At 40.8% G+C, this 21172-nt stretch overlaps 1 protein-coding gene across 1 annotated transcript in view; it reads left to right on the plus strand.

Annotated features, from left to right (window-relative positions):
- LOC307143116 (thimet oligopeptidase-like) overlaps positions 1–21172 on the plus strand; it is a gene marked incomplete at both ends in the record, with an annotated part of 75397 nt that overhangs the window by 29304 nt on the left and 24921 nt on the right. Inside the window, 6 exons of the mRNA XM_079844421.1 lie at positions 8218–8366; positions 8660–8767; positions 8855–8957; positions 16164–16324; positions 16453–16588; positions 17963–18329. Of these exons, the coding sequence (XP_079700547.1) occupies positions 8218–8366; positions 8660–8767; positions 8855–8957; positions 16164–16324; positions 16453–16588; positions 17963–18329 (1024 nt within the window). The remainder of the gene's footprint in view (positions 1–8217; positions 8367–8659; positions 8768–8854; positions 8958–16163; positions 16325–16452; positions 16589–17962; positions 18330–21172) is intronic.

A 21172-nucleotide genomic window follows, 5' to 3' on the forward strand; every position in this document is an offset into this window, starting at 1 on the left:
GGAGCTGAAAACTTCCTCGTTAGTCAAAGAAAAGCTTTTATTGACACTAGGCCCAGCAAACGCTCAATCTCAAAATGTGCCAACCTGTAATGTCAGAGTGTGGTGAAACGCTGCCTCAACGGAAGTACGCCTGATTCTGTAGCCCCACCCACCAACTCGTGCAAGAAATGTAACATAAATAATATGGGCCTACAAAACGGATCGCGCCACCAAGCAATAAACATGCCGAAGATAGCAAGATATTGCACTGTGCCTGGTTGTGGAAGAACACAGTCGCTGCATAAGCTTTCTTCAGATTCTAATATTAGGAATGTGTGGTTGAACTTTTATTTTTAATGAAGATCCAGCTCACATAGGTAAGACATTGCACGTTTGTTCCTTCATTTCACCGTGGCTTTGTTTGCAAACGAGACTGGATTTGCAGACAGGATGATATTACATGAAAAGAATTAATGAAGCAACACTAATGTGAGTAAAATAGTTTTTTTTTTTTTTTATGTGATAGTATTGCATTGTTATAGATCGTTTATCTATTGATTGTGTATGTGTCTAACTGAACATAACTTGGCATGCTGTCACAGGCTGGAGAATCCTTTATATGAAGTATTGTTGGTTCATTGTGCTGTTTGCGATCAGACTCAGACATTTATGGGCCAGGGCTTGCAAAGCCCAACGTCCCGGGGCTATGTGTTTTCCAGATGGGCTAACAAAACGGAAGTCTGTCGGCAGGCCAGTGAATCTTAATTGGTGAAATAGCATTCCTTTCTTGATGTGCGTTGTTCACTCTCTTGACTCGATATTTGAAGGAAAAATACAATCGCGGAAGTTTTGATTGTGTGTGTGTGATGCAAAGTTCGCTGTTATATCCACCGATCGGGCGGGCCAAGTAATAAAAAATAACATTCCAATTGCGGGTGGATGAGGGGTGAATCATTGTTTGTTTGATAAAGACATTTTGTGAGCCCTGTGAGTTGTTCATCATCATTCTGGTTGCCTTTCAATACAATTCCTCACGTGTACTCATGGGGGAGCCAGAGCTCATATTATGAAAAGCGTATCCAATCATAGCAGTGGGCGTTTACCTCAGACAACTAATATTATATTATTATATTATATTAATATATATATTTTATATTATTTTTTTTTAAAGCCAGTTCATGACCCCTTTAAAAAAATGTGCAACGTTCAAGCAGGCTCTATTTGACCCCATGAATCACTCAGTTCAAGCCAGGGTTGTCTGTTTGTTTGTTTTTATAGCGGAAAAAAACATGCATGAACATCACAAGGTATATTGAAATGTACAGTACAACTTACCGAAATGTCTCATGTAACTGCTCAGTGTTACAACTGTAGATAGACGTCAATGAAACCACTTGTAAACAATGTCACTTAAAATTGCATCTACACCAGGAAAGTTAGTTTATTTACTGTTAATTATATATGTATGCTTAAATAAATTTGTCACGAAGACAAGCGTTTATGAAAGCTGCACATAAGGTAGTTGAGTTGAATATAAACATTTCAGCTTTTAGTTGTGTAATTATCATATATGAAAATAATTTGCCTTTTAATATTATAGTACTGTACCAAATTAGTGTTGCCTGTATAAAGCATTATTTGGGAGTATATTTAATTTTTTTTCCTTAAAGGCCCACTGAAGTGCTTTGAAACGTGCAGCATTATTCAATGTGTTGATGTAATTTCTAGTGATGTGTCGTTCATGAACGATTCGTTCATTTTGAACGAACCTTTAATATGACTCGAGAACAACGGGTTGTCTCAGAGCGATTCGTTCATTTTGTGTTGACTGTGCTTGCGCAACATCCAATATGCTCTGTACAGGAAACGGAATTGATTCGTTCGTTCATCAAGTCCCAGCCCATAGCATAGGCAAGGTTATGCAGTCACCGGGGCCATGTATTGCGAGATTTTGGGGAACAACCTTCTTCCCTCAGTTAGAGCATTGAAGATGGGTCGAGGCTGGGTCTTCCAACATGACAATGACCCGAAGCACACAGCCAGGATAACCAAGGAGTGGCTCTGTAAGAAGCATATCAAGGTTCTAGGTCTCCAGACCTAAACCCAATAGAAAATCTTTGGAGGGAGCTCAAACTCTGTGTTTCTCAGCGACAGGCTAGAAACCTGACTGATCTAGAGAAGATCTGTGTGGAGGAGTGGGCCAAAATCCCTCTTGCAGTGTGTGCAAACCTGGTGGAAAAACTACAGGAAACGTTTGACCTCTGTAATTGAATATTTGGTACAGTAGCCTTTGTTTTAGGGATGAAACGATTACCGGTTTCACGATAAACCACGGTAAAATTTAGTGACGGTTAGTAATATCGTATAAAGTCTGTCTGTTGTGCGCACCGCTGTTTTCTGAATGAGAAGAAATGGCAGAAGGCAGTTACAGCGGCGGGAGATTTTTCAGATATCTAAAAGGACCAAATCTGAGGCGTTGCAGGGCTCCAGAGTGCGACTAAATGGTCGCATTTTGCGACTAAAATTTGAGTGTGCGAGTGAATTTTACACCCAGTCGCACATGTGCGACCAGTACATTTGCCTGCTGTCGGTACTGGAGAAATTAGGAAAATACACTTACTAATTATAATTGATAGACGTTATGTCTGGCAAATTCTATCTTTGCCAGCCGTTTCTAAATGAGATAATATTAAACCATTTGTCCGTGATGCATTTTTGCCATTCGCAATACAGAAGAGAGAGAAAGCGAACGAGCTACAGCGAACACAACACGTCAGTCAGCTTAATGAGGGAAGATGGCCAAGAGAACTACACAAAAGTTTAGTCTGCTTAAACTTTAGGGATGTGCTGTGATATTAATCTAATTTTATTTTCGATTTTGGCTTCCAAGAATTATAAAAATATGGTATGAGGTAAAACTATTCCTATAGCCGTGTTCAGTCGAGCGCGACATCCTTCCCTTCACAGCCTTGCGCTGTCATTTCTCCTTAAACCTAAACTAAACGTCAGATTCAGTGATTGTTGTAAACTGCAGTCTCTACTGTTGCTAAACTGCGGGATGTGTTTGATAATAAAGAGCTATTAAATGCACAATAATCCGATTAATTAGATTTCTTTGTAGGTTTGTTCTTTACTGTAATATTAATGTTAGCAGACCTTCCGAATGCCTGCACACTGGTCCATTTACAAATAGATGTTTTATATTTTTGTTCAAACTTTGCGGTTTCTTTTGCTATAGATATTTTAGTTTTCAGATTATAAAGCCATGTTAATTATGTTCTTAATTATGTTTTTTTTTTTTTTTTTATAAAAAAAAATATATAAAGTATAATAAAAAGAACCGGTAAGAATACTGTTAAAGTACCGGATCGATAAGCAGTATCGGTAAGAGTAGTAATACCATTAAAACCTTAAAGGTCCCATGGCATGAAATTTTCATTTTATGTGGTTTTTCAACATTAAAGGTCCCGTTCTTCGTGTTTTTTTGAAGCTTTGATTGTGTTTACAGTGTGCAATATAACATGTGTTCATGTTTCGCGTGTAAAAAACACAGTATTTTTCACACAATTTACTTATCTGTATACCGCTGTTCTCACCGTCCTAAAAACGGCTGGTGATTTTCCTTGTGCTATGAAGTCCCTCCTTCAGAAATACGTAACGAGTTCTGATTGTGCAAGCGGTTCCTGTGCTGTGATTCAACCACAGCTTAGCGCACGTGAAAGCGGTTCCTGTGTTGTAATTTGACAGCAGCTTAGCGCACGTTGGAAAGGTCACGCCTCTTAACGGGGAGATGTATGCGTTCAATAATCTCTACAGCGTCCCTGGGAAAGCCAAACAAAGGTGATTTGACTCCTGGATGAAAATAACAGCGTCTCGATGACATGGCGATAAACACACTCAACGCAACAGTTCCTTTTCTCCACGCGACCGTCCGCTTCTCCACGTGGGACAGCAACAAGACCGCGCCCCCTTTTTCGCGTTTCTTTGTGGGTGGAGGTTAGTCTGTTCTACTGCCCTACTGACGTAATTAAAGAAGGAAGTACCAGGATGTAGTCCAAGCCAGCCGTTCGCTGTAGGCTTTGAAAGGGAACTTCTGTTAAATAAAATATCTCGCTTGGCATTGAACTTTGAGCTTTATAATTTTACAGGTATTATTTATGCTCTAACAGCAACATTACACACTAAATAAAGTTTGAAAAATGGAATCGCGAAGAAGGGGACCTTTAATATGAGTTCCCCTAGCCTGAATATTGTCCCCAAGTGGATAGAAATGTTGCTCGGTGTAAAACCGAGTTATGGTTGTCTTTCTCTGCCTTTGAGAACATGACAGGCCAGACGAGCCAATCCTGAAGTCTCCTGGTTTGACGTCCAAGCAGGAACGGTTACCTCCCTTTCCTCCGCCCAGAATCTGGCACGCCCATGCAAACGCTCGAGAGATCATTGTGTGAACGAGTGAATGCAGGCAGTTTCTCAGTGTTTGGATGTACAAATGAAAACAGAAGTCTTTTTTCAGTTCCTTCTGATCTGTGATCAGTGATTTCTGATGTGTAGCTAATTATTTATTATTCGTGCACACAATGCGGCTTCTCTCTCTCCCGACAGAACAGTGTTTTCGTGTTTTCTATCTTGTGAGTCAGTGTTTTTGTACGTCCTCGTCGCGTCTATCGGTTCTAAAATGTGCATACAGTCATGAGTTTCTGCTCAACATCTTTAGAGATAAACCTCACACACGCCGAAGCTCGGCCTTCAACGTCCCCGACCCCCAGTACTGCATCTGGCCCACAGCGGAGGCACCAAACGCGGCGTGAGATTAAGCAGAAGGGGGGTAAGCGTGAGCATATCCGGGCTAGCCAGCCTAGCCCCACAATAAACTGGATTACATTCGATTACTGCTGTTGTGTCTTTGTTTGCGCTGTGTACTCAACGCGCGTCACTGACGCTTTTATTTTATTTAAAAAAATAATGCTATTATCAACACTTACTTTTAACTCGTTCATCTCGACAGCTGTAATGGTACTTTGCATGTGTTACAAAGTTGGTAATAATGATGAAGACGGACTCTGTGTGACTGGGACTCGTGTTTATTCAGAACTCTCAGATACAAACACAATAAACTCGCGCTGACTGACAGCGCTCTCATAACTCAGTAGTTACTATAAATAACTTTGTTAGCAATCGCTGAGCTCAGTCTCTGGTACATTCGTGATGTCCGGTTCGCGAACGATCTTTCTTTTGAACCGGTTCTTTTTAGTGAACCGAATCAGTTCACCAAATCGGACTGAATCGGACTGAATCGTTCTAAACGGTTCGCGTCTCCAGTCAGCGCTGATCCATAATTTACTAAAGTTACTAACTTTCTGACATGAGTGACAGTCCCTCCGACTAGAAATGGACTAATAACCTGAAGTATATGCTGTAACTACAACAGTTCAGACATGCTGAGAACTGATGTGAAGTGAACTCGGGTCCATCCATCTCTCTGGACTGGCAGCAGCTCGTGCCTGCTCCTGCCTCGTAGACCTGGTTAAACCACGCCCCCTCCGCTCATTTAAAATGCAAAGATGTCAGCCAATCACAACAGTGGGCGTTTTTACTGAAGTCTCCCAGCAGACACGCCTCTTGAAGCAGGGCATTCAGCCACAGGGCAAACAGCAGTATAGACAAAATGCCTTATATTGTTAGTATGACTTTTACATCATAAAATGTCATAATTTAGAAATAAAAGTACACATCAGGAAACATTATAAAATAATAGAAAAATGCCATGCCATGGGACCTTTAACGATATCCATCCCTAGTAATACAGTGGAAATTAGTAGATTTGGTTAGCATGTTGATTTACGGTGTGCGCCCCTAAAATTTCTGGTTGTGCCCCTAAAATTTTCAGTTGGGGGGCACTGTGCTCCTAGTGAAAAAAGTTAGTCTGGAGCCCTGCGTTGTCATATTTTGGCTTTTACAAAAGTCCTGAGGGAAACTTAATTGAAGATGGCCACCCTGTCTGCAGAACATGCCAGAATAAAGTCACTGTAATAGGGGAAACACTTTAAAACTACGAACGCAAGGCAAGTGGACTTTGACCTGAATACCAAAACTACGTCTGGGAAATAATAACGTGAAGCGAACGAACAAGTTCAGACAAGACTAGGGTGACATTTAAGGGATAATAATCAGGGTTTGCCATTAACAACCACCGTTTGCGTGTGTAAGTTAACGTTATTTCGGCTGCACACTAGCCACTCTGCTGTTGAACTTATTATAGTCTTCTCAAAAGCCATCTGTTATAATCTCATAATCAGAAGCGTTCAGATTATCCGGAATTTTGTTCAGAACGCGCGCCGCTCACACGCTGAAATCTACACTAAAAGCAGAGATGTGTGTGTGTGTGATGTACGCAAGAGATTCACTCATCATACAGAGGTTGACTGTTTTTGTTCTATTTCAGCAGCGAAAATAGTTTCAAACAAACACAGCAGAACCACAGCGCATCTCATATGACTGGCATAAAGTTGGTGAATTTAGGGACCGTCTCTAAAGTTACACACAACATTGGTAACGTTATACACGTTTGAAACTTTAATAGCATTTGAAGAGAATGAAAGTCATAAAACTGGCTGTAAAGTGATAATCTAGGTGTCAGGTATGATGCAGACATTTTGATATTTAATAAAATAAACTGTCAAATCATATGGAAATATGGATATGCATTATTTCTCTAGGATACTGTTTGGGCTCTTACACAAAACATGCTAGATTTAAATGCATCATTGCTGAACACTGTAAATATATTCTCAAGCAATATTCTCATCAGAGATAATATTAGAGATTATATTTACGAGAAATTATTATTTATGCGTTGCTATTGACGACGGCCATTATAAGGAAGAAAATCCCACAGAATCTTGCTTAAAGTGCATAGAGCTGCTTTAGTTTGTTTGTTGATTTTAAAATATAAAACTTGAACAAAACCGTGATAATATTGATAACCGTGATAATTTGGGTCTCTATAATCGTGATGTTAAATTTCCATACCGTTTCATCCCTACTTTGTTTGCACATTGATTTTCTCAGGTGTTCAAATACTTATTTGCAGCCTGATCATACAAATAAATAGTTACAAAATCATTCATTGATTTCTGGATTTTTTTTTTTTTTTAGATTATGTCTCTCACAGTGGACATGCACCTACGATGACAATTTCTGACCCCTCCATGATTTCTAAGTGGGAGAACTTGCAAAAATAGCAGGGTGTTCAAATACTTATTTTCCTCACTGTAGTTTTAAGTCCTTTTCAGGCGAGAATGTAGGTGTTTAAAGCTCATCTGTGGTTTATTATAAAGAGCGCCTTTTTGAAAATTTTATCTGCCGTTTTCGGAGTTGTGAGCTCCAGTGGATCAGTGGCGCTCATTAATCCTGCCGAGAGGAGCCAGTCCTTCTGCCGTCTGCCGCTGGCTCTGTCTCTGTAGTGGTTAAACATAAGATATGACTTGTCTTGTGTAGATCTAACAGCTGATCTTTGCTCTCATTAATCTGTAATTTGTTCCCTGACAGATCGGTTCGTCTGAGGGCAAAGTGAAGTTTCATTAAACTTTACCGTTGTAGTCTCCTAGCGCTGACTTTGTTTGACTGAATTGCTTTATTTATTGTATAGCTTCTTATACCTTTTACTTATACTTTTATAATGGCTATTGATCACACATAAACTAATATTTAACAAAACGAGACTGGGTTGTGTTTTGTCATTATTTCATTTTATTACAGTGATAATCATAGCCTATATATGCACACATATTAATGTAACAAGGCAGATAGAGCAACCATTGACTACCATAGTAGGGAAAGAAATACTATGGTAGTCAATGGTTGCTCTATCTGCCTTGTTACAAACATTCTTCAAAATATCATCTTGTGTGTTCAGCAGAACAAAAACTCATACAGGTTTAGAACAACTTGGGGGTGAGTAAAGGATGACAGAATTTTCATTTTTGGGTGAACTATCCCTTTAAGGCTAACATAGTCATACTAAAAGCTAAACTTCAATTTTGATTTCAGGCAGCTTTTAAGAAAATCAACTATCGTTAGACGTATCTTTCTGAGCATAGAAATTTAGTATCGGTGCATCTCTCTATATCTCGCTAGCTACGAAAAAAATTAAGAGACCACTTAACATTTGAGAAGTCAATGTTAAGTGGCCTCTTATTTTTTCCCAGAGCTATTAAACAAATTTTGCTATTTTTCCAGTTCAGCGGAGCATGTTGGATTTCCCTCAGCATGTGTCCTCCTGTAAGGATGTCCGCACAGCCAGCACCGAAGCCGATAAGAAGCTGTCAGAGTTTGAAGTGGAGATGAGTATGAGGAAAGATGTTTATCAGAGAATCGTGGCTTTGGAGGTGAGCAGAGACCGAGCACTAGCACATTTCTCAAAGGAATTAAATGCTAGTATCTCTTAGGGACTGAACTGAGCTCTTGAGAAAGCTGAGGATACCTGTTAACTGACTACCAAATAAGTCACACATTAGTGTGTTGCTCCACTAGCATGTGCATAATTGTATTAGCCCTGAATGGTATAAAAAGGATAAGGTAAAGATGACACAAGTTTAAAACACCTTCTCTAAACCTCTCATCCCATAGTTTTTTATTAATTTATTATAATTTTTTATTGTTATCTTTCCTTTTTTAACAGGAGAAGCTGTCAGATGAGAGTTTGACACCCGAGGCCAGGCGTTATATGGAGAGACTCATAAAGCTTGGGAAGAGAAATGGCCTTCATCTTCCCAAAGAGACACAGGAGGTCAGATATTAAACTTTCTGTTTGTTGTGTAACAGTAGCGAGAACACTTTTCTAGCCTGTAACTGAGTTTTGTCTTCCCTGTAACAGGAGATCAAAAAGATCCAGAAAAAAATGTGCACTCTGTGTATCGATTTCATCAAACACCTGAATGAAGATACGACTTGCCTGTATTTCTCTCGAGAGGAGCTTGGTGGGTGGGCAGAGTACTTTCCTTTCAGAGATGCTCTGAGGATCTGATTTGGTGCCTCCTTAAAGGATTTGTTCACTTCAGAATAAAAATTTCTTGATAATCAAAGTCAAAGTCAAAGAAAAAGTCAAAAGTCAAAAATGTCTTTCTTCAGTTGAAAAGAAATTAATGTTTTTGAGAAAAATATTCCAGGATTTTTCTCCATATTGTGGAGTTCAACAGGGTCCAACGGGTTGACAGTCCAAATTACAGTTTCAATGCAGCGGAAAAAAATCTAGCAAAAAAAGAGAACTATTATATACATTTTTACCACAGATGCTCATCTTGCACTAGCGTCCACGACTTCACGCATTATGTAGAAAGTCAGGCGGAAGTACCGCCCCAGTGTTTACACAGAGATCGTGCTAAGACAAGTCAAGTGCCCTTTACAAAAATAAAAAAAATGTCGGATGATTTTGAAGAGAAAATGAGATGGAGTTTTTCGCCCTACCCTACGTTTTTGTAGCCTGGTCTTACCAGACTCTCGTACATTTCATTTGTACAGAGAGTCTGGCCACTCTCCATTGACAAGCATTTACTTCCTTGAAGGCGGGTACTCTGTTGAAGTTGAAAACTATTGGATCTGCTCAGTCACTCTGATCTGCCATAACCATTTGGACATTTGGATGACATGGGGGTGAGTAAATGATCAGGAAATTAATTGTGAAGTGAACTAATCCTTTAAGACAGTTATGTTAATATTAAAATAATGTGTAACTCCACTGTGGGAGTAAATAATTGTTTATAACATAGTTTGCCCTAAATGCAAAACACTGTATTAACTAACTGTATTAGTAACTCTGGTAAAGGCGCATTCAAAGTAATTTTCCATGTCAAAACAACAATTGATTTTTAGTGACAGAGACTTTCGGTGAAGCAACAAAATTGAACCGAGCTGAACTTGACATGCAAATAAGGTGACAAACAACAAAACAAAAATAACTACATTGAAGGTATTTTAAGTGCGCATTAGGTTGACACAATTATATAATTAAGATTATATTTTAGGTAACAATTCCAATCAAAATGATAAATTATTTTAATATTTTTTCAATAGGAATAAAAATCTTTTTATAAAACAGAACATCCAATTTTTTTTTTATACAAAAAACTAATTTTAACCAAACTAACAGTTGCGCAAAAAAAGTAATGTCTACATAGAATAACAAATATTATTAAATTAAAATTAATTCCTAATTATCTGCAGGACTCAAATGAATCTGTGAACCATTTACACTCACCTAAAGGATTATTTGGAAAACCATACTACTACTGTGTTTGACCCCCTTTCGCCTTCAGAACTGCCTTAATTCTATGTGGCATTGATTAAACAAGGTGCTGGAAGCATTCTTTAGAAATGTAGGTCCATATTGATAGGATAGCATCTTGCAGTTGATGGAGATTTGTGGGATGCACATCCAGGGCACGAAGCTCCCGTTCCACCAAAGATGCTCTATTGGGTTTAGATCTGGTGACTGTGGGAGCCATTTTAGTACAGTAACTCATTGTCATGTTCAAGAAACCAATTTGAAATGATTCAAGCTTTGTGACATGGTGCATTATCCTGCTGGAAGTAGCCATCAGAGGTTGGGTACATGGTGGTCATAAAGGGATGGACATGGTCAGAAACAATACTCAGGTAGGCCGTGGCATTTAAACGATGCCCAATTGACACTAAGGGGCCTAAAGTGTGTGGAGAAAACATCCCCCACACCATTACACCACCACCAGCCTGCACAGTGGTAACAAGGCATGATGGATCCATGTTCTCATTCTGTTTACGCCAAATTCTGACTCTACCATCTGAATGTCTCAACAGAAATCGAGACTCATCAGACCAGGCAACATTTTTCCAGTCTTCAACTGTCTGATTTTGGTGAGCTCGTGCAAATTGTAGCCTCTTTCCTATTTGTAGTGGAGATGAGTGGTACCCGGTGGGGTCTTCTGCTGTTTTAGCCCATCCGGTTCAAGGTTGTGCGTGTTGTGGCTTCACAAATGCTTTGCTGCATACCTCTGTTGTAGCGAGTTATTTCAGTCAAAGTTGCTCCTCTATCAGCTTGAATCAGTCGGCCCATTCTCCTCTGACCTCTAGCATTAACAAGGCACGCCCACAGGACTGCTGCATACTGGATGTTTTTCCTTTTCACACCATTCTTTGTAAACCCTAGAAATGGTTGTGTGTGAAAATCCCAGTCACTGAGCAGATTGTGAACAACCAACAACCATGCCACGCTCAAAATTGCTTAAATCACCTTTCTTTCCCATTCTGACATTCAGTTTGGAGTTCAGGAGATTGTCTTGACCAGGACCACACCCCTAAATGCATTGAAGCAACTGCCATGTGATTGGTTGATTAGATAATTGCATTAATGAGAAATTGAACAGGTCTTCCTAATAATCCTTTTGGTGAGTGTATTAAATCTCTCCATCTCTTACGTCGCCCCCGCTATGTGCACAGGGCTGCGCGGCATAAGTTTGTTTACATGGACACATTCCAGGCTATTCCTGTTCTTCGGTCTCTCACTGCTCAGCGACGACGTCATCAGAACGAGCCGCGCCCACACTTTTTCAACCTGCGGCCCATAGAACGGGCTGTTGATGATGTCATCTCTCATTCCAATACTTCTGTTCTGAAGTCTGTCTCATTTATGCTTCTGAACACTCGCTCACTAAATAATAAAGCACCACTCATTCATGACATTATAATTGACAGGAAACTGGATTTTCTGTGTCTAACTGAGACCTGGCAGAACCAAATGGACTTTCTTGCACTTAACCAAGCTACCCCCCAACGCTATAGATACATTCAAAGACCTCGTAGTTCTGGACGTGGTGGGGGACTGGCTGTCATACATAATGCAGATTTCAAAATAAAAGAACTTCCATTACATGCCACTTCTTTTGAGTGCATTCACCTTGCTCTGTCTGGGCCTCAGCAGCTACAAGTGGTCCTTATCTATCGCCCGCCTAAGGCATCTGCTAGCTTCCTGGCTGAGCTCTCTGACCTTCTTGCTCTGATCTGCCCAACCTCTCCAGCTACTATCCTACTTGGTGACTTCAACATTCATGTTGACACCAGTACTGTTTATGCTACTGACTTCTTGTCATTATTGGACTGCTTTAATTTTACACAAAATGTCAATGGCCCCACACATGTTAAAGGTCATACACTGGACCTGGTATGCTCCTCAGGTATTACCCCAACCAATCTACAAACTATTGACCTGGCTGTTTCTGATCACCTTGCAGTTACGTTCTCTGTTACTGTGCAGAACACACATAGGAAGTGTGAGAAAAGGATCATTGCATATCGTAACATTAAACAAGTATCCATACAAAACTTGTCAAACACTCTAGAAGGCCATCTGATCAGCTATCCTCCAAATCGTATAGTCGATGACTTGGTTAATGACTATAACCGGGCCTTGTTGCGTAGTCTGGACTCTGTTGCTCCCCTCATAACTCGATCTGTCTCCTTCTCCTGTCCTGCTCCTTGGTATACTGCTGAACTCCGCCTCATTCCACTTCCTGATCTCATACAGAGCAGACGTGCCTTCTATTTGCTCCCCGCTCTGCTTTGGCGCTGATCTTTTTGTCTTTTTTTCTTGACTCCCTGCTTGCTGGACTCCTGAAAATACTGAAATGGAATTAATTAACTGGTCTCTCAGCGCGATTGACAAGATTTTCTCACTGAGGAAGGGTACTCCGGGAGAACCCACCTGCCCGGACGGGACCTTCCCCGCGGGCTACACGCGGGACGCCTGGAACAACTGGCAAGTCCTGTGCCTGGAAGTCCTGTCCGTGGAGGATATTGAGGATTTATTCATAATTGGCATTATGATAGTGGGGTTCCTATTTCTCGGCCTTGGGATTGCCCTGACCTATCGAAAAATGGGTAAGACAGCTGCCAGTAAATTCACCCAGCCGCTGTCTGTGGAAATTAAAGAGTGCTTCGTGGATGTGTGTGACCGACTGAAGGTATTAGATCAAAGAGTGACATTGATTGAGGAGCTGTATCGTAACATCTCAGCCCGGACTGCGGAGACGCAGGGAAGAGTGGGCTCCATCGGGGGTCAGGCTAGTGAACTGCTACGCAGTATGTCTGGTCTGACCATGAAATTGGATGAAATGTCCAGGTCCATTCATGAACCGGACGCTCGCCGCTGACGCTGAGGATCAGAACGGATTGATTGATTATGGTCTGGAAAATTACAGAAGATCAGCTAAATGGATTAAGATATTTTCCCTCATCCCATCGTCCAGCCTGTCCCTATCTCTCGGTTGGGAGGTCAGCTTGACAGCTGGGTCCTGCTATCTTGCTTTCGTTCCCTGTGCACGGCCATATCTCCTTTCAAGGACAAGCCACAGAACTGAACTTTGAAAACATCTTAAGTTATGGCTAACATTCTCACACAACACAGGAAGCTTCAAGACTCTTACTCGCATCATACACACCTCACCCCATCCCTGCCCCCCATCCAACCGTCTGCCTCCCCTTTCCTCCTTCCTATCTCCCTTACTATTCCCAACAAAAAATACCATCACGTGACCACGTGTACTGTGTGTACTATGTATGTAATGTTTGCATGTATGCTTAGCAATCTGCATTTCTTTATTTCTGGAGAGCGTGTGGTGGCGCTTTAAATAGCTGCGGCTCGGAGGCTTGCTCCAAACTTCATTTCGTTGCATTGTACTTGTACATGTGTAATGACAATAAACTTGAATCTCATCTTGAATCTCATCTCATGAAGGCCACAGGACGGAGGCTGGAGAGGTATTATAAAAAAACTGGCCTTACTGTTCACCGGGAAGCCTACAACGACCATGTTAAGAGCTACAAAGATGCTCTGTCCAAGTCCAAAAATAACTATTATTCAACACTTATTGGTAACCAACAACATCAACCGAAACAGCTTTTTTCCACTATCAACCGCCTACTCCGCCCACCTGACAACCCTTTGCCACTTGACGTTCTTGGCCTATGCTCCAGATTCCAGGATTACTTCCAGGAAAAGGTTGAATCTATCCACCAGCAACTACAGCAGCCAAGCACCTCTCATCCAACGACCCTACTGCTGCTTGACACAAATTTCACAACAGTCTTCACGCCGGAAGACTATCTTTCCTCTTTCCACATGCTCAACACAGCTCAAGTTTGGGAGCTAGTGTCAAAGGCAAAGGCTACGACCTGCAAACAGGATCCAATGCCGACTGCACTGGTTAAGGCATGTCTTCCAACTCTGGGTCCCACCCTTGTCAACATCATCAATACCTCGTTGTCTTCCGGGGTGGTCCCCACCAGCTTTAAAATTACTGCGGTGATCCCTACACTTAAAAAGCCTGGCTTAAACCACGATGATCCAAGTCACTACCGCCCGATCTCCAACTTACCTTTCATCTGCAAGCTATTGGAAAGGGCTGTGGCTGCCCAACTTAACCATCATATGCTACAGCACAACCTCTATGAGCCATTTCAATCAGGGTTCAGGACACAGCACAGTACTGAAACGGCCCTAATCAAAATCACAAATGATCTTCTCATGGCAGCAGATTCTGGGCATGTCAGCATCTTAATACTTCTTGACCTCTCAGCTGCCTTCGATACGGTATCCCACACGATTCTGCTCACTCGCCTCTCAAATCTCATTGGCGTCACTGGTACTGTATATTCCTGGTTTAAATCCTATCTCACCAACAGGCAACAATACATCACCCTTAAGGATATTTGCTCTGAATTGGCGCCAGTTTTACATGGTGTGCCACAAGGATCGGTACTTGGCCCTCTACTGTTCAATATCTATTTGTTGCCTCTTGGGATGATTATCCGGAAACATGGATTACATTTCCACTGCTACGCTGATGATACCCAGCTCTACATCAGTACTAAGCCTTCCACACCTCTTCCACCACTGACACTCATCAACTGCCTGAAGGACATAAAGCTATGGCTGGTCAGTAACCTTCTTAAACTCAACAAAGATAAAACAGAACTCATAGTGTTTGCTCCTCAGTCACTTCTTAAAAAAGTTGATGACTTCGTACTGGATGTGGATGGCTGCTCAATATCAGCATCTCCTCAAGTACGCAATCTGGGCGTCATTATGGACCCTACTCTCTCCTTCCAGCAACACATTAAACACACTACTAAAACGGCGTTTTACCATCTCAAGAACATCTCTAGACTCCGACCATGCCTCTCCGACTCTGTAGCTGAGACCCTTATCCACTCCTTCATCACCTCCAGACTCGATTACTGTAATGGTATCCTGTTTGGTCTGCCCAGCAAAGCTACCGACAGACTCCAGTATGTACAGAACTCTGCGGCTAGGATGCTAACCTACACAAAACTCGGTTCTCACATTAGTCCAATCCTAAAGAAGCTTCATTGGCTGCCAGTTAAATCACGGATCAAATATAAATTCCTACTTCTGACGTACAAATCTCTACATGGACTTGCACCTCAGTATCTGACGGATCTACTCCATCCGTACTGTCAAGCTCGGTCCCTGCGGTCCTCAGACAAGGACCTGCTCGCTGTCCCTAAGTCCAGGCTACGGACATTTGGCGATAGAGCTTTCTGTGTGGGTGCACCATCACTCTGGAACAAGCTTCCTCATGCCATCCGCTCTGCAACATCTTTAGCAACCTTTAAAAACCAGCTTAAAACACACCTCTTCACTGAGGCCTATGGGCCATAGATGCTCTGGTTTCTCTCCTTCTTATCCTTAACCCCCCCCCCCCCCCCCCTTGTCCACCCCTTCCCTTGCTATTTGTTAAGCGTCCTTGGGTCTTGTGAAAGGCGCTATATAAATTAAAGTTATTATTATTATTATTATTACATGTACTGATTCGCTAAAATCAGACTTTTCAATAGAACATGACGACGAACATTAGATTTCAGATTAGATTTTTGTTTATTGCCTCAGCTTGATCAGCTGTGCACAATTCATTGACAAAAATACATAAATAATCATCACGCGTAGTGTTTTTTTTCATGCTACACTTCAACATGTTGAGGGAAAAACTGCACTGATTTTCAAAAAGCTGATCAATTCTCATTTACTAGCATTGCTACTTTTAGTTCCCTGATAAACAGTGCTCATGTAAACTTTTTTTTTTTCTGTTAGATGCAGTTTTGATGAATAAGATGTGGGGTAAATGTTTTTTTAGGTGGGCTCCCTGAGAATTTCCTCAACTCTCTGGAGAAGGATGAGTCTGGAAAACTGAAGCTCACTCTGAAGTATCCTCATTATTTCCCCACCATGAAGAAATGCTTTGTCCCAGAGACACGGAAGAAGTTACAGGAGGCTTTCAACTCGCGCTGCAAAAAGGTCAGATATCCCAGAAATCACCTGTAACCAGAATTATTTTTTTCGGGTAGCATTCCATGTGGGTGATGCTTTATTAAAATTACAAATTTGCATTTAATTTCATGTTATTGTAATGATTCCCCTGACAGGAGAACTCTGCTATTCTGAAGGAGCTTGTAGAGTTGCGCTCTAAGAAGAGCAGCCTGCTGGGCTTCAGCACTCATGCTGACTTTGTGCTTGAGATGAACATGGCCAAGGCCCCCAAGAAGGTTGCAACTTTCCTTGGTAATGACTGCTGTCTTTACATGGAAATGTACCCAAAAGATTCTCGTACAGTCATGCTCAAAAGTTTACATAAACCTTGCAGAATCTGCAAAATCTTAATTATTCTAACGAAATTGTAGTCCACAAGACAAAAAAACAGCTGAATTTATAAAAAATAACCCCGTTCAAAAGTTTACAAAAGTTGATTCTTAATATTGTCGTTACCTGGATGATCCACTTTTGTTTTGTTTTGTAATGTTTGTTCATGAGTCCCGTGTTTGTCCTAAGCAGTTAAACTGCCCAATGTTTTTCAGAAAAATCCTTCAGGTCCTGCAAATTTTCCAGCATCTTTTGCATATTTGAACCCTTTCCAGCAGTGGATGGATGATTTGAATATAACGGTTCATATTGAGATCCATCTTTTCACTCTAAGGACAATTGAGGGACTCAAACACAATTATTAAAAGGTTCAAACATTCACTGATGCTCCAGAAGGAAACACAATGCATTAAGAGCCGTTTGAGGATCAAGGTTAATTGTACTTAATTTGTCTCCCAGAGAACGATCTACTCGGTAACCATGTGTTAATTACCCCTAGGTTCATTTTTCACCGGAGTTGTCCTTTAAGAATCAAAGGTAAATTTTGAATGGGGTAATTTGTTGTCTTGTGAACATCTTTTATGCAAACTCTTATTCAGGACCGTATTACATAACATTTTGTATGGTCCCTCTTATTTTGTTAATTAACATTTTGCAGATTCTGCAAGGTGCAGGGTGTATGTACGACTGTATATAAAGGAATAGACCTGTGATTGTGATTTTTAAAATGCTGTTATGTGTAAAAGCAAGAATTTGAGAGAATCGCTTTATTTATTTAAAATAGGTAAAATATTTATGAGAAATAAATACTTTTACTTGCCAAGGACTTATTTAAATTTATTAAAGGTGACTGAGCTATTTAAAATAAAAGCTTGACTTTTGAACTGACAAAAAATGTCTACAAAAATATCAAGCAGTACAACTGTTTTCAAAAAGATGATAAATGAACCAAATCAGCATATTAGATTGATTTCTGAAGGATCATGTGACTGCTAAAATTAATTTTACCATCACAGAAATACATAACATTTGCAAATATATATTAAAAACAGACAACCAGTTATTTTAAATTGTTAATGTAAAGTTTAAACGGTTGATTTTAAAGTTTGTTTTCTTTTTTTTATAAATGCAATAAGGTTCCATTAGTTTGGTTAATGTATTAAGTAACAATGAGCAATTCAATTACAGCATTTATTCATCTTTGTTAATGTTAGTTAATAAAAAAAATACTGTTCATTGTTTGTTTGTTATCTTTGTGCTGTTGTGTTTAACCCTTTGTTCTATTTCCCAATGTAGAGGATCTGGACCGTAAACTGAAGCCGCTGGGTGAGGAGGAGAGGGCTGTCCTTCTGAAGCTGAAGGAACAGGAGAGCCAGAAGAGAAATTTCTCCTTCACTGGAGAACTCCACGCCTGGGACACAAGTTACTACATGACCCAGGTGGAGGAGACCCAGTATGCAGTGGATCAGAACCAGCTAAAGGAGTATTTCCCAATGGAGGTGGTTACCAAAGGCCTTCTGGACATCTATCAGGAGCTATTTAATCTCAACTTTCAGCAGGTAGAGGGAGCACCTGTGTGGCACGATGATGTGACGCTGTACTGCGTTAAAGACCGCTCCTCAGGCCAGGTGTTGGGCCAGTTTTATCTGGATCTTTTCCCCAGGTAAGCACTCATATCTAGTTTCTACAGAAATTGCGCTGGTGGGGGATCTGAAAATCTTTCATTCCTAAGAACCCATTTCTTAACTGCTATCTTTTTTTTTTTTTTTTTTTTGAAAGATGTGTATTCCTAAAAATACTTAATATTCAATTTTCGCTTTTCTTTTTTTTTCTTCTTAAGAATCATTAATGTGTATTACTAGAAATAAGGATGTGCACAGGTACTCTGAATTGACACCAATTATCAATAATGTAAAGAATGGTTGGTCATGATTATGTGTGATGTAACTGTTTGCAAAATTCAACCACTCTACAAAAACAAGTCAAATAGGGACCTCCTTTTTAATTTTATATTCGCAAAATAGTTTTCAGCACAAATAAGAATGACCATCCATTTACTCTAGAGAGGGTGCAAATGGATGCGACAGAACTGTGTCCTGAGACAGGCTCTTGAAATTTTTTTTTAAATATATATATATTTATTTATGCTTATTAGTGGTGGGCCGTTAACGTCCTGCGTTAACATGAGACTCTTATCGGGCGATAAAAAAAAATATCGCCGTTAATCTATTCTCAAAGTTGGGTTGGGAGCTGGGTCTATACTACGCAAACTATGATGACTTTCACCTTGATATTTTAGCACGGATGTATAGGCATACCTAGCCGAATTGCACTGGAGGGGCGAGAGAACGAGTCTTCGAACCTGTGTGTATGCCTACTAGTGTTGTCAAAAATATCCATATTTCGCTATGTATCGATACTGAAATATCTGAAACGATACAATAGGCTACTCATTTTCTACAGTATCGATATCAGCTGCACTCTCCTCTCCGACAACCGCGAGTTGACACGCACCCGCCTCCTCTCATTCAGTCCGTTTAATCCTCTGAACATTGCGAACGGCTGTTCTGCTGGACTTTTGTTAGTATTGGTGTGACCGGTCTGAATTTTGCGCGGGGTTGCACAACGTTAATTCTACTAATTCCCGCAGATTTCGCGCTTGCATCTGAAGCGCACACACACATACCGTAATAAAGCCGCCTCTGACATACAAGTGCAAAAATGAGCTCCTTTTTCCAGCTTATTAATGGTCAAATACACTCAACAAATGTCTCAATGCCCATCTTGGTGAGTTTTAATGTAAACAGTCGCAACCAGCTCACAGGAACAGTGGGATCCATGCGTGCGTCAGTTCTTATGTGACGTTCACACCGGATGCGGTTCGCGCTAATCGTGCGAAGGTGGACGCTTGTACATTTTGCGTTTACTCGTGCGTGAAATTCGCGTGAATCACGCGTGACATTCACTGCACAACAGACGCGAATTCGCATCATGGGCGGGGCTTCCGCCAGCAGCTCGTCTCGATGAGAAATGGCTGACATGGGCTGTGTTTACATGTCGTTTTTTTTTGTTTAAAATCTACTGTTAATGTGTGACAACGTAGTTTTAAGACTTTTTCAGTCGATAATGTAGTTGTTTAAAGCTCAAATCTGTGGTTTATTTATATAAAGAGTGCCTATTTGAATATTTTATCTGCCGTTTTCGGAGTTGTGAGCTCCAGCGGACAGCGGCGCTCAGCGCTCGTCAAAGCCGGTGAGGGCAACCTTTCCTCGGCCAGTCCTTCTGCCGTCTGACGCTGGCTCTGATGTCCCTGTGGTGTGTCTCGAGCTATAATTCGTCTTGTAACGGCCGATCTTTGGTCTCATGGATCTATAATTTGTTCCCTGGCAAATCGTTTAGGCTGAGGGCAACGATAAAAGGGCTCCAGAGTGCGACAAAATGGTCGCGACAAAAATTTGAGTGTGTGACTGAATTTTACATCCAGTCGCACATGTGCGACCAGTAAATTTGCCTGCTGTCGGTACTGGAGAAATTAAGAAAATACACTTACTAATTATAATTGATAGACGTTATGTCTGGCAAATTCTATCTTTGCCAGCAGTTTCTATATGAGATAATATTAAACCATTTGTCCGTGATGCATTTTTGCCATTCGCAATCCAGAAGAGAGAGAAAGCGAGCGAGCTACAGCGCGCACAACACCACATGAGTGACGATGGCCAAGAACTAAACAAAAGTTTAGTCTGCTTAAACTTTAGGGATGTGCTGTGATCATAGGCGTAGATTACGCGGGGGACGCGGGAGATGTCCCCCCCCCACTTTATATAAAATGTAAATTCGTCCCCCTCACTTTTGCATTCGGCAAACTGTGTTCAGTTGATGTTTTCACGAGGCAATGTGTATAAATCCAGATTTAAAATTAAAAATTCAAAGAGACGAGATCTATCTACATACGTGTGCCTTTCACGTTTCCATGGTAATCAGTCCCTCACGTGTCACGGCCGCCTCACGGCCATGCTCGCACCCGCGCTGTAATCATCATTTTCATAGAGGTCGCGATGAGTTCAAAACTGCAAAAAAACGATTCACTCCTTTTTTACGAAAAAGTCAAGCACAGTAAGTTGGCATGTATCCGTGTTGCACAACAATGAATAACTGCCTTTTTCTCTTGTTGAATAATTACGTTAGCAGGTTTTGCTGGAAATTGAAAATATTTGCTCTCCGCACAAACATGCACTTATTTTCAGTGTATTTTCTTTTGTAACGTCTTTTATTTTCACATGTATGTTATCAAAGCTCTTAAAATTTGAATATAGATGTGATTTTTAATGTTGAATTCAGGTTTTCACGCATTAACAGCCACTAAATATCTGTCTGAATCAGGCAGCTTTGTGACATGTTTAACCCTACAATTTTTATTACATTATACAATTCATTAGCAATGCAGTGTGCGAAGCCTAAACCGCAGGGCCGGCTCTGTAAATCTGGGGGCCCTAAGCAGGATAA

The sequence above is a fragment of the Gobio gobio genome (genome assembly GCF_949357685.1).
Source record: "Gobio gobio genome assembly, chromosome: 19".
In the NCBI taxonomy this organism is placed as follows: Eukaryota; Metazoa; Chordata; class Actinopteri; order Cypriniformes; family Gobionidae; genus Gobio; species Gobio gobio.